We start from the raw sequence: 12,983 nt of genomic DNA, 5'->3' as shown, positions 1-12,983 counted from the left end.
ACCACATCACATTAGCGCGGAAACCTGAAACGGCTCACTGTTGTTTGGGGTCTCTCCTAGCACACAGTGCCTTGTGTTTGGTCTACTAATTAATTTCGCACCCTGAACCACAGAGCCATGGCACTGCGAGTCATGAGTCTGTCGCTCTGGAGTGGAGGGAAGTGGCTCTATTCAGCTTGTAAGTAGAGAAAATGGAATATTTGAAAATTACTCTTTGGCCTTGGCAGATGTCTGGCTTTACTGGGAGCTTCTGTTTGAAACGTTTAGATGGGTGAACGTTGAGAGGTTATGTCACTGCCACATGGCATGTTCTCATGGCGTAAGCACATCCAGCGTGGTGGCGAACACGCGCACCACCCTGGACAAACAACATGTCGTCAGATAATCTTGAGACCACATATATCCTGCAGCAGTCGTCTCTCTTTGTGACCTCCTGTAGAAAAATTACTTTTCTGGGTTCTTTGCAATCAGCAGCAATAATCAGGTGTAAAAAAGACTAAATGAACATGTTGGCCATGGAAGGAAAAGCTATCCGTGGCTGAGTGTCTATGATGATGTCACTTGTTGCAAGGCAAATTTCATAGAGCTCAATCATAACTGCCCTCAGGCCATTGTAAAAATTTGCATTAATTAACAATTAATCATTGTGAGCATTACTAGCAACAAGAGACCAAGAAAAAAAAAATCTGTGGCAATTTTGAGACACTTGTTCTTGGGGGCAAATATGATGGTGCCCTGTGAATTCTACCTAGCAACGAGTGACAATAAATTGACAAGAAAACAAATCTTTGGCAATTTTGAGGCACTTGGGCCAAACATTACTGTGCCCCATTCCAGCCAGCCATCTGTATTGACATAACGGTTAAAAATAAGCACTTTCTCATGTTTAAACGGAAGCCTATTGGTGGTGACTTTGTGTATGATAAACAAGGTGTTATTGGAAGCTAATGGCAATAATAAATGAAGAAATGCAGACGAGCCAAGACTCTCACTTTGGTTTGCCTGCAGCGTTTCTTAGAATGTCTTCTTCATGGACATTTTAATCATAGAAAGTGTTCCCATCAGGAGGGTCCACATGTGATGCGTTAAGAGGAAGCACATGAGTGGGATGGCTCCTATAAAAAGCCAGCGCATCATTTTTATTTGCCATGTCGAGGTATTTTGAAAGTGCATGCATGGAGACTCCAGCAACTGCAGGACTGTTTTGAGTAAGACAAACAAAAAGGCATAAAGATGGCAACGGCATCAGCAAGAGCCTTGTCGGAACGTCGACGAAGCTCGCTTTCCCAAAGCCGCAATGAGGAGGATTGTGAAAAACTGATGAGGAAAGACTCTTCCACTTTAACAGATATCGGCGGTGACAGCGGAACGTTCCGAGATCAAGAAGATGGCCTGGACAACGTTGGTCTCAAGGAAACCGTCAAAGCCAGGTCAGAGAATGTAATATTTAAAATATAATACAATTTGGTTAGCAACAAATGGCCACACAAAAATAATAATGCATTTGTAGGTTGGTTGTCATATTTGTTTAACTTGTCTTTAACTTGTCATTGCTGTTTACTTTATATTATTGCTGTGTTGTTGTTGTTTTTTGTAATGTTTTTTATTGACTTTGCACCTTGTGGTGGTCCTGCTTTGGGAGAAGTAACAGAATAACAAATGTTGTTAGGTTACTTTCTTGTCCTCATCAAGCTGTTTAGAGAATGACTGAATGAATTAATTCATATTCAATTAATATTAATCAATAGTAACATCTTGGGATTTTAAAACATGACAAATATGAAAGATGCCGTTTGTGGCAATTCGCAAATATTTTGCATTGAAGGAAAAAATAATTTCGATCAATGCTGTTAATATGCCCCTTTCTCCTAAGAATTCTCAAAAGAACGCAATATTGGGAATGGCTAAGATCCTGCGCAGAATTCTCCATTTCCAGAACATCACGTCAGAACACGGGTCATCTGTTTTCTGGGTTTAGTCACATGACAAAGCAAGCCAAGGGCGTTCTGACGTCAATTTCTGTAGACAGCAGGTGGCAGCGCACTGCCAAGATGGTTGCGCCCTAGAAGCATGAAAACGGGTTAATCAATCAGATTGATTCCAATTGCACCAAAGCACTATACATCGGAATGCGAAATTTAGATTAGCAGAGGCACTATATTAAAAAGTTTTTTGTTTCCGGTGATGACTTCCTCTTCAATTAAAAACAAATCCATTATTTTTTATTACTGAGTTTCCCCCCAATCGATTTCTTTTAATTTACTTTGCGTCCCAAAAAAAGAAACTTGACTCAATTTATTGACTTATTTTAATCCTCAAGAGGGAGGGAATAAGCCCAGAGGCTTGTGAACACGCCTCACGCACACACACGTACACACAGGTACAGTGATAGTTGATGGTGGCTTACCTGAGTGTGAGAGTGCACACTTCATTGGGGGTGTTTTGGACGAAAACCGAGAGGGATTAACGTGTTTATTTATTTATTTTTCTACCACCTCAGTGTGCCACGTCCCAAGGTGATGAGCGCCGAGGAACGTGAGCGTCTGCGCGCACTTTTCGACACTTATGACACGGACGGGTCGGGCAGCATTGAGCGCGACGAGTTCTTCACCATCTGCACCGAGCTGCAAGTTAGTCCCAGCGAGGCTGAGCGCCTCTTCAACCGCTTGGACGTGGATAAGGACGGTACCATCACGCTGCCTGAGTTCATCAGCGGCTTCCACGAGCGACACCGCATGGACGTGGCGCAGGAGCCGAGACAGGAGGAGGACGATGACGAGCCGTGCGAAGTCGCCTGGGAAGACTTCGAGGCCCGGCTGGGGGAGCAGAGCAAGTTCATACCCAAGTCAGTACAGCCATCGGCACTATCGTCGATTTCAGACAAATACTCAAACACACATGCAAGCATACGTAATACCTATCCTATTCTTTAGGTTTACTGAATTTGTAATAATCATAATGAATTATTTTTCTGCACTTTACTTGAATAGTTAATGTAATTAATTTTTACATTCTACATTTGGAATCAGACTAACTTTGTCAAAATAGACAGGTCATTTTTTTTCAACTTCCTCAGATGACAATGTAAAAAGTTGATAGATGGAGAGCTGTGGTTGAATTCTTGACTAAAATGGTGGGGACTTTGAAGACAGACACAACTTAATGTCAACAGATTTGGAGAAGCAAGATATTCCCCATCCATTATTTGTGGCGAACATTTTGTCACGTGGCAGCCTCAAAATCTCTGCCTAATGTAAAAACACGTACAGGGATGAGGGTTTTGTTGTTGTAAGCTCAATTACCATTTTTCATTAGTCAGTGCACAAAGTTAGCAAAATATATCAAAATATTCTCTTCAATAAAATCATGGATCAGAAATAGCTTGCATTTCTGAATCTGCTCATGTTAATAATGCTTGGTTAATGTTTTTCCATGCCACTGCTGTCTCTGATATTTCTTTTTGGATATTTATTTGTAAGACGCCAAGCTCTCAGTTCATCGGGTTCCTAACCGTGATTGACTTTACATCTCTACATTTACATTTTTCATATGATGTGACATCATCTGCAGAGGTTGAACAAAGTATCAAGCCTAGTTTGACAATGTAAGGAGAAGACTGGCGATACCTGTTTCCAAATGTAAGAAGGAAAAGTAAAAGGTTGTCCGAAAAATACATATTCAAGTACAGATACGTGAAAACCTACTTAGTAAATCTACTTAAGTGCAGTAACAAAGTATTTGCTTCTATTCTTCTTCACCGTGAGTCACTATGGACTCCTATTGTGACATTATGTACTCTATATGCAGCACTCTATTTGTTCTTCACCAAAGTTGATAGAAAAATAAGAAATATTTGTGCCAAGGATTCTTAACTTGCTGTATCCCACCTTTTTGTGTGATGTGATTGGCTAAGATTGGATAGTATTGGTATGTCAATCATTAGGTGGATGTTGAATCTTGCAGTACTTAATTTTCGGACAACTAACGGTGAAGCCTAACTGGGCTTTATTGACTGACTGTTGAACATACCTCGAAGCTACATCACATGTTGGTGCTATCCCAACATTCCTCTCTTACCACAATCTGCTATGACCCAATGCTCAAAATCATTGGTTTGGAGATGCAATTTTTCTGGATTATGTGTGTGTGTGTGAGTCTGTGAGCGACCCCAGGAGGCCTGACATGGGACGGCGGTGCTGCGCTTTCGGAGAACATTGATTGTCACAGCGGTCGTGTGTGTGATGCACACGCACTAAAGCCGCTCGCTCTCTTTATCCCCGGTCAGCTGACAGAAGACATTTTGACAAAATATGTTTTGACAAAGATGAGTTTTTGTGTCCATGAGGGAAGAAATAAATGTTACTTATAAAGGGGAGGCCTGAACGTTTTCTCTGGTCATACCGCAGAACAACACTTATCGGGTCGACTTCGGCTTTGGTATGTTTGTGTGTGTTTTTGGTCATAGAAAACAAGCGTACGCCGCGAGCTGTTGACTGACGGCGGCCATGTCTGTGTACTCAGCCCGCCCTGTCAGTCAACACACTACATGGCACTCTTCGACGCGCTATGAATACTACATACACCAAATGCTCCATTAGGCACAGACAGGAAATCAAACTCAGACACAAATGGGAAATATAAATAACTCACTATGGCAGGTTTTTTATAATTGTGGCAGTGACCCTCACCAGATTCATGAATGAGAACATCAAGTGTTAATTTTTCCCATTGCAGACACGATCTAGTGGCGACATTGTACCAGAACATCAGCGTGAATGAGCCCAGGCTCGTCCCTCAGCTGGAGAAAGTTCTGCAAAGCTTCGTCAAGGAGATCAAACAACAGAATGCCGAAATGGAGAACCTGGCACTTGCCATCAGGCGGTAAGTGATACACACACACACACACACATACACACACTTGAAGTAACAATGTTGTTGTAAAAGAGCACAGGATCAAGCGTCCATGCAGCTGAGTGAGATGGAGGAGGAGATGGACCAACGCATTCACATCACCGAGAGGAAAGCGCGTGAGCAGGTGGGACGCTTCATTAGGTACACTAGCAACATCATGCCATGGCATCAAAATAATTGATTGAAACTGTCAGGGAGCAATTCAATTAACAATAACCTCAGTTTCAGTTTTTAGCACTTGTATGGCAGTCAATATTATTAAATTTAAATTTGAAATGTTGCCGTTGCAGTTATGGTGTTGCAAATATTTTGACCACCTTGAGCTGCAATGTTTTTCTCTACAAAGATGCACTGAGCAGTTTGATCAATTCGTCCCTTATGTCAAACCAAAAGGACTGATCTGAAATAAACCCGACTGCTCCTTTACTATAAGAAGCATGACATCATTTAAATCGGTGTAAACTAAGTCAAACATTTGTCATTGAGAAACTATTTATTATTCTTTATTCGTGGAGTTGATTTCATCCTTTTAAGTCTTTCTTTTATTTCTTTTTACACTTTCATTCTATTATAAATGAGAATTAAACATCCATAATAATTATCCTTGCATGTATTTCACAGGCAAACGCAACCATCATTAACATGAATAAAGTAACTTAGTTTATTGAAAAGTGAAATAATGTAGGATCCCTATCAGCGTGTGTACATACTGACTTATGTAAGCGTAGCACATGGACTCAGCTGACTCAGGGGCTGCTGTTTGCTTTGTGACACGCCAAATTGGAGCCCACTTCTTTTTGACAAGGCTTATCAGTTTTTCTAAAGCAGGAACAGGTGACCGTGTCACAGGACTACTACACCGAATGCTCCTTTCATTCCAATCATTTGGGAAAGAAAGTGTAAATGATTGCTGTCATTGTTGTTGCTGTTTTGTTTGTGTGTATAGGAAAAGAAGCAAGGGGAGGCGGAGCTTAATGAGTTGCGAAGAACTTATGAAACTGAAGTGTGTGAGCTCCAGTGTAAGATCCAGAGGATGCAAATGGTAACCAGTCTTTTTTTTTTTCTTAAAATAAAAACATCAACACCTTGATAAAAGTTATAATAGTCAATTGACATGTTTTCTTAAACTGAAGCCTGGGAAAAGCGTAGCAAATATTTGGAAGGCGTTTTCGATGGCCCGATATATTGAAAACAAAATTAACAGAAAGGAATAACCATTTTTTTCATTAAAAAAAGTTGTGAAAGTGAAAATCATACAGACACAAAGGTGACATTTTTTATGACTACCGTATCGCCAAAATAACCACACACAAAAATTAACTAATTAGCATAGTAGCTTACTAATGATTTTCTTACGGTTCCTTTAATGTGATCTAACCAAAACGTGGAGCACAGATCGAGGAGAAGTACAAGAACATCACAGTGAAGGATGAGAGTCAGGCCCTGAAAAAGAAGGTTAATGAGCTCACGCTGGTAAGACTGCTGCAAGCAACCTTTTTTTTCTATTGTTCTTTAATTACTATCGCATTCAGTATTGCATCTCTGCATGTAGGAGAATCAGTGGATTAAACAGGAGCTTCTCAAGTCTCAAACCAAAGTGGCGTGTCTACACAGTGACATGGATTCGCTCAAGACCGAGCTCACCGATCAGAGCATCAACTATGAAAGGTCATTCATTACATGAGTTTTTTTTTTTTTTTTTTTTGCTGTTTATATCAGTCTGTATTACAGTTGCCACATTTATGAACAGTGATGTTAGCATAGATGCTAACATAACATATGTCCTAGGTCGGTTGAAATTGTTAAAATTTAAATTGTAGACAACAACACAAGGTAACAAAGCTGTATTCATAAGCCAAAAAAGTCCTTGTTTTTGTTAGTACAGACGCTAGCGCTAACACACTGATCCACCAATATTAAAGATCACTACAGAAGGGCGTAAAGACAAAATGATTAGAAATAGGATTGTTCAGAATGGGGTGTAATAATGCAGATGAGATGCGTTTCCTCTCACTTTTGACCACGACAGTCTACATGCATTTGGGGCAGTGACCCACCAAATTCAACAGATGGAGCTTTAATGAAAAAAAGCTCTCACCTTTATAGTGCATTACTGCCATCTAAAGGACTGAAATGGAATAGCAATCCATCAAGCCAGTCAGGTGGTTATATGTTTAAGACATTTCTTTTTTACCTTGATGGAGAATACCTCAATCTCTTGAATAACCCTGAGTCATTGAGGGTCAGACAGACAAAACTGTGTCCTCTCCCACAGAATTCTTTTTGTCACTGGGCGAAACAGGATATCCTGGAACAAGCACAGGCCCACAGTGTGTGGTTGCTTGGCAACACAACACAGCACAGACAGAACGCTTCGCCTTGGTCTTGTTTTTCTTATCATAAATGATACGCACAGCTGCTTAGTGGAGCCACCGATGACCTCAATTTGATTGACACAAAATCATGTGATTCATGCTCACTAGACAGTTAGGTAACACACGTTATGTAAATACAAGTTTGATTACATCTCCATACAATTTGAAAAGAATGTATTATTATTATTATATTTGTTTTGAAAAAAAAAACATTGAAATGAATCAGGAAAAATAAAATGAAATGTAACAATTTTAGGAAGTTTTCAGAAAATATAATGCAATGGTAAAAACACTTGAGAGAAAAATATATATAAAGTAATCAGAAACTACAATTATAAAATTTTTTGAGGGGAAGCAATAAATAAAGTGTAGATAAATTGTAGATAACTACACAAACAACCATAATTATTGGCTTACACTTAATGAAACCATCACACTGATATCAATGTGAATATGAACATGATCAGTATTTAGATATATCTGACCAATAGAAACACACCTTTTTTTTCTTACACCAAAAAATATTCTCACAAATATTTTGGGTCACATTTCAAAAGAATTTGGCAAACTTTTGTAGGCACCACAGTCATTTTCAAAGAGGTAAATTCTCAATATCCGACTGTTTCTATGTAGCCTGAAAGATGTTAATTGTACATCATGATCGGATTACCAACAAATGTGACTATTTATTTAGTATTTAACTTATGGTAATTGCAGAGACGAGGAACTAATGAAACAGTTTTCTGAGGAGCGAGAAATCCTGGAGAGCCAGATTGAGATCCTACAGTATGTGCCACACACACATAACAAATTGCATCAGACACAATATTGTAAAAATAATCATCCTTTTTCTGCATGTGAAAAGGGAAGCCAACAGGAAGCTCCATGACAGCAATGACGGTTTGAGAACTGCTTTGGAGAGGACCACCAAGGTAGGGGAGAGGGGTGGGGAGAATATTTCTGACATTGTTTTGACCTGCCCCATGTTTTTAAATACCAGAAGTGGTTCTTGGAATATTATTTTGGTTGATTTTGTTTAACAGTGCTGTGTACGTACGTGTGTGTTACAGTCAAGTAACAGCGGGTCATCAAGTGCCACAAAGGACAGAAACAGAAGTAAAAGCCTCGCCTACCCTTCGCCGCACGCGCTGGAGAGGTGACATTGAATTTCTTGCTATAAATGTCATCCTGGTGCCGGTTTTCCAGGTTGAATATTTTATTTATTTATTTATTATTTTGAGGGAGGTTAATTAAATAAATAAATAAATAAATAAATATTATAATTGTATTTTAAGGAGTCTACCACAACCCCTTATAAAGTCATCCAGTAGTGTCCCCTGGAAAGTTGGGGAAAATTTTGTTTGACCTGTGGACACAAAATTGTGTGGACATGTCCATTATAACAGGTTGCATGGAGAAGTCTCAAAAACCCAGACCTTGTAATTGAACAACAATAAGTCAGCCGTTGTGGTCTCCAACTTTGACAAACTCCTAGTGGAAAATTTACTGAAGTGCATTGCAATCACAAGCAGGTTTCTAAGACAGATGGCCAACATTAAAGTGCCAAGCTTTTTTTGCCAATATCATGTTTTCAAAGTCCAATGCCCATGTTGGTGGTTTGCCATGAGAAAGCTAGCGCAAGGGCCCATTGAGTTGCACCTTTAATTATTTTTAATATTGAAGCAGTTTCCTTGCAAAAGGTTTTGTGTACTTAAGCATTCAAACCTGATGAACCAGTTTGCTAAAGAACCCTCCAACCACTCATCATCCTTTTATTGTTAATGCTTTTTTTCCGGTTCCTCTCTTCAGGTTATGCCAGCGCGTCGACGACTTCACCATTTACGGCCGGCGACCCAGCACTGACTCACTAGCCCTGGCATTATGCGATCCGGGCCTGAAACGGCGGAACAGCAGCGAGTGCGAGGAGGACAGCCTGCCCGAGATCTACATGGACAGTGGCCTGTCCACACTGCGAGGCTCGCACGGCGGATACGACTCGGAGCAGGAGGTCAAAGGCCTGGAAGAGGAGGAGGAGGAGGCGGCGGAGGAAGAGGAGAGCGTGACCAAGAAAACTGAGGTGTTTGTCGCGAAAAACTTGATCGAGGAGATCGAGGTGAGGAATTTATTCTTCAAATGTGCATTGTTGTCTACGCACTTGAATTCCATCCATTTTCTATCGAGCTTGCAGGAACAAATGATACACAACTGAGTTTCTTTCTTTCTTTCTCATCCAAAAAACATTTGAATAACACTTTAATTGTGGTACGTGTAGTGCTAACCCAATTGAGAGTGAGGGCCCCAGGTATTCTTAAATGTGTATGAGGCAGCGTATGTCTGATATTTGCTTGTTGTCCAATTTGACACTGCAGCTGGCAGAGACTCAAGATGGCGAGTCAGCATTTGGCTCTGACACCAGCTCCGTTCTGGACTGGAAGCCGTCCGAAGCAGTTCGGACCCCATCTGAACCCGTTCAGACCCCGTCCGAGCCTGTTCAGATACCCGCAAACCCAGCCACCCCCACCGCGACGCACACCCGAAAAGCCGTCAGCGCCATCAATGTGCAGGTCAGACTCACGGACCAAATTTGACCTAAATAGTATGGAACGGTTGAAGCACTGATAAAGGACAGTATGACGTTTCCATATTGTTGTCCTTAGACGGAGGAAAAGGAAGGTGGCGACTTGGGCTACATGACGTCCGAGAAGGCTTACAGAATCGTAATGGCCGGAGACGCCGCGGTGGGCAAGTCCAGCTTCCTGCTGCGCCTCTGCAAGAACGAGTTCAAATTCAACTCCAACGCAACCCTCGGTGAGGTTCAAAGCAATGCTAAGCGCTAAGCTGACCTAAAAGCTAAGAAGCATAACTTTGTTGTAAAATCATAATACGTATTAATTTCACCTTAAAGTGACAGCTAATGAAAAAAATGGGTTGTAGATGGGCATCTACTATTGTTTGAATCAGTGATAGCAGTAAACCAACCAGGACATTGTGTTTATTTTTGTTTGTTTTTTTGATTATGCTATATATATTATTATTATTATATTGCTTTGTGATTTGATTTTTTGTGTGTTTGTTTTTTATGATTTAGGCGTTGATTTCCAAATGAAGACGTTCATGGTAGATGGAGAGCCCACTCTGTTACAAATTTGGGACACCGCGGGACAGGAGAGGTGTGTGTGTATGCTTATGTCTGTCCGTGTGTTTGTGTATCATGTTATCATGAGTGTTCTGTTGTGTCCAGATTCCGCAGTATTGCCAAGTCTTACTTCCGGCGAGCTGATGGTGTTCTGCTGCTGTATGACGTGACATGTGAGAAGAGCTTCTTAAACGTGAGGGAGTGGGTCGACATGATTGAGGTAAACGCCAAACGTCTGACTTTCACTTTCCAATCTCCTTTGCATTCTTACTATATCCTTGTTTCTTCCTTTTTACACAAGCAGCAGATGTGTAAGTGTTACCAGGGTACTCTTTTGTGTGTTGTGTGATAGTGATGAAGCTTTGCTATGATTTGTGGTGATGTTTTGTGCATGTGCGTATACAGGACATGGGTCAGGAGGATGTCCCCATCATGCTGGTGGGTAACAAATGTGACCTCAGGCAAGGGGCGGCCAACTGTGTGCCCACCAGCTACGGCGAGAAACTGGCAATGGTGATGATCACGATTATTGTCATGACACACATATAGTGAACAATCGCCATTTGTTAGGAATCGAGATCAAGCACCGATGTGAGGAGCAAGAATCCAATTGCCTCATATCAAAAGGGTTGTAATTGCAATTATTATATACATACATACACAGACGTAGTGTTTTATGTAATTATTGACCAATCTTGAGTGTTGAAAATGGCTTGTACTTTTTTATGGTGCAATGTTTGAACAGAGATGCTTCTTGAATTCCGCATGTCTTTATGTTTCTGCAAGCAGACCTACAACACGCTGTTCTGTGAAACCAGTGCCAAAGATGGCTCCAATATCCTGGAAGCTGTGCTGCATCTTGCCAGGTAAAAGTTTTGCTGCCTTCCAGAATTCTACAACCACATACGTATCTTCACATGCGTGTTTTGGGAGGTTGATTTTTATTTTATTTTTTTAACTTTCTTATTTGTTTATTGTCTTGTAACTAAGGCAAGTGACCAAACATTCTAAGTTGGACGAGACAGGTTTTCACCAGTCTCTGCCCAATTTGGATGCTCCCGGGAAAAAGCCCAACTTCTCCTGCTGCAACTGATCCACTTGTCAGGTCTGGATTTCAAGCGACCTACTCATTGGGTCTGGATTTTTTTTTTTTTTTTAATCAAGGAAAACAAAATGCAGCATAAGGAACAAAAACTTTGTTGTGAAGACATTTGAAGTGACAGTTGGAAGTAAAGCGAAGCACATCTACTCAACACAACTGCAACTTCTGTCACTTGTGTGAAGATGACACTGTTTACTGAACTTTTTAAAGGTGTTTGGAACCCTTGTGTTCATCTCATGTTGCTATTTACTTATTTGCCATCACTTTCCGCACTTTGTAGATCCTACGGATGAGATCTGACGGCTTTAAGAAAGATGTGAAAGTATGTTAGTGTTGTTTATTATGGAAAGAGAAGGCTTTATTGGGTTGTTTTATGGCAATAAGCTCAACTTTCCTTTAAAATGTCTTCTTCATTGCACCAGAGCTAAATGTCTGAAATTTACATTTTTACACTTTAAAAAATGTTTTATTCAACCTACTGTTAATATGATTGTTGCCCTACAGTATTACATGAGTATAGTTGATGAATTTATCAAGTGAAAAGTTGAATCCTTTTTTTGCTGACAGCTTCTTATCTGTTGTATTAAAATGTGTCTTAAAAATAAAAATACAAAAATAAACATAATATGTATGAGTTATTATTTTCTATCATGTAGCACAAGCTCTATATTTAATTCTGGTAACTCCGCCTGTCACACACCCCACCAATCGAGCCAAATCACGCATACCTGCGACTGGCTTGATTGACTGGGCTATTTAAACCGTGCTAGCAGGACTCTCCTTGTCAGTCTGCCGTCCTGACCGATCACTTGCTTTCACACACCGCCCGTCCTAACCGATCGCTTGCGATCACTTTATCAAACCGCACTTGGCTGTTCTGCTCTGCACGTTACAATACAGACTGACCAACATGCAGCCAGCGGAAGACGACACCACGCTCTACCGGTTGGGGGGCACCGTCAGTACCCTGGTTGCCGAGCTCCGCACGCTGACTGAGATCTATCAGGTACTTTGGTACTTTCGGCAGTGCTCATGTTCAAACTGTGGGTAATGTTATAATGACTTGCAATAATAAAAGTTTCATGAACACTTACACTTGCTCTACTACTGGAGTTTAGATGGTCGTCATGGTAATACTTGGAACACTTGTTTTTTTTTTTAAGGTAGTACCTAGTGTCCAAACCTGTGTGCAAAGTTCTTGCCTTGCTCAGTTTGCAGTGGCCCTACAGATTTGAAAAATCTATTCAAATTAAAGTTAAATATTTTTTTCTGCAACCTGAACATTTTGTGGAAAACACAAGAAAGGGTTCAGCCTGCAGGCAGCAGATATCCAGATGGTTTTGTTGTGAGCATATGTGTTGTCACACGCCATCTTCAAGCCAGCCAAGCGGAAACTATTGAATAGTGCTTGCCAAGTGGCTGGAACGGGGCCTGTAAGTAAGGGGTCACTGGCTCAACC

At 40.8% G+C, this 12,983-nt stretch overlaps 1 protein-coding gene across 2 annotated transcripts; it reads left to right on the top strand.

Annotated features, from left to right (window-relative positions):
- Positions 1–1,051: 1,051 nt before the first annotated feature.
- rasef (RAS and EF-hand domain containing) lies at positions 1,052–12,145 on the top strand. 2 transcript variants are annotated; one of them, XM_037258641.1, is made up of 18 exons: positions 1,052–1,430; positions 2,501–2,845; positions 4,735–4,881; positions 4,945–5,035; positions 5,858–5,953; positions 6,307–6,384; positions 6,464–6,579; positions 8,004–8,072; positions 8,152–8,218; positions 8,357–8,442; positions 9,096–9,399; positions 9,656–9,850; positions 9,944–10,094; positions 10,375–10,456; positions 10,528–10,642; positions 10,828–10,935; positions 11,212–11,288; positions 11,413–12,145. In XM_037258641.1, exons 1-18 carry the CDS (start codon positions 1,234–1,236, stop codon positions 11,513–11,515), a joined length of 2,427 nt encoding a protein of 808 aa, XP_037114536.1. In that variant the 5' UTR covers positions 1,052–1,233; the 3' UTR covers positions 11,516–12,145. The 2 variants fall into 2 exon arrangements, with proteins under 2 accessions (XP_037114536.1, XP_037114537.1); XM_037258642.1 differs by lacking the exon at positions 1,052–1,430 and adding an exon at positions 2,337–2,380.
- Positions 12,146–12,983: the final 838 nt, after the last annotated feature.

The sequence above is a fragment of the Syngnathus acus genome, chromosome 9, assembly GCF_901709675.1.
Source record: "Syngnathus acus chromosome 9, fSynAcu1.2, whole genome shotgun sequence".
Classification (NCBI taxonomy): Eukaryota; Metazoa; Chordata; class Actinopteri; order Syngnathiformes; family Syngnathidae; genus Syngnathus; species Syngnathus acus.
The sequence above is the reverse complement of the archived record's forward strand: the minus strand, read 5'-3'. Positions and strand labels throughout refer to the sequence as shown.

Excerpts from the sequence above, each read along its gene's own strand:
- rasef (XM_037258641.1), top strand. The coding sequence starts at position 1,234 with ATGGCAACGGCATCAGCAAGAGCCTTGTCGGAACGTCGACGAAGCTCG. Across the intron at positions 5,954-6,306 it reads AGATCCAGAGGATGCAAATG|ATCGAGGAGAAGTACAAGAA; the intron begins GTAACCAGTCTT and ends CGTGGAGCACAG. Across the intron at positions 10,643-10,827 it reads AGTGGGTCGACATGATTGAG|GACATGGGTCAGGAGGATGT; the intron begins GTAAACGCCAAA and ends GTGCGTATACAG.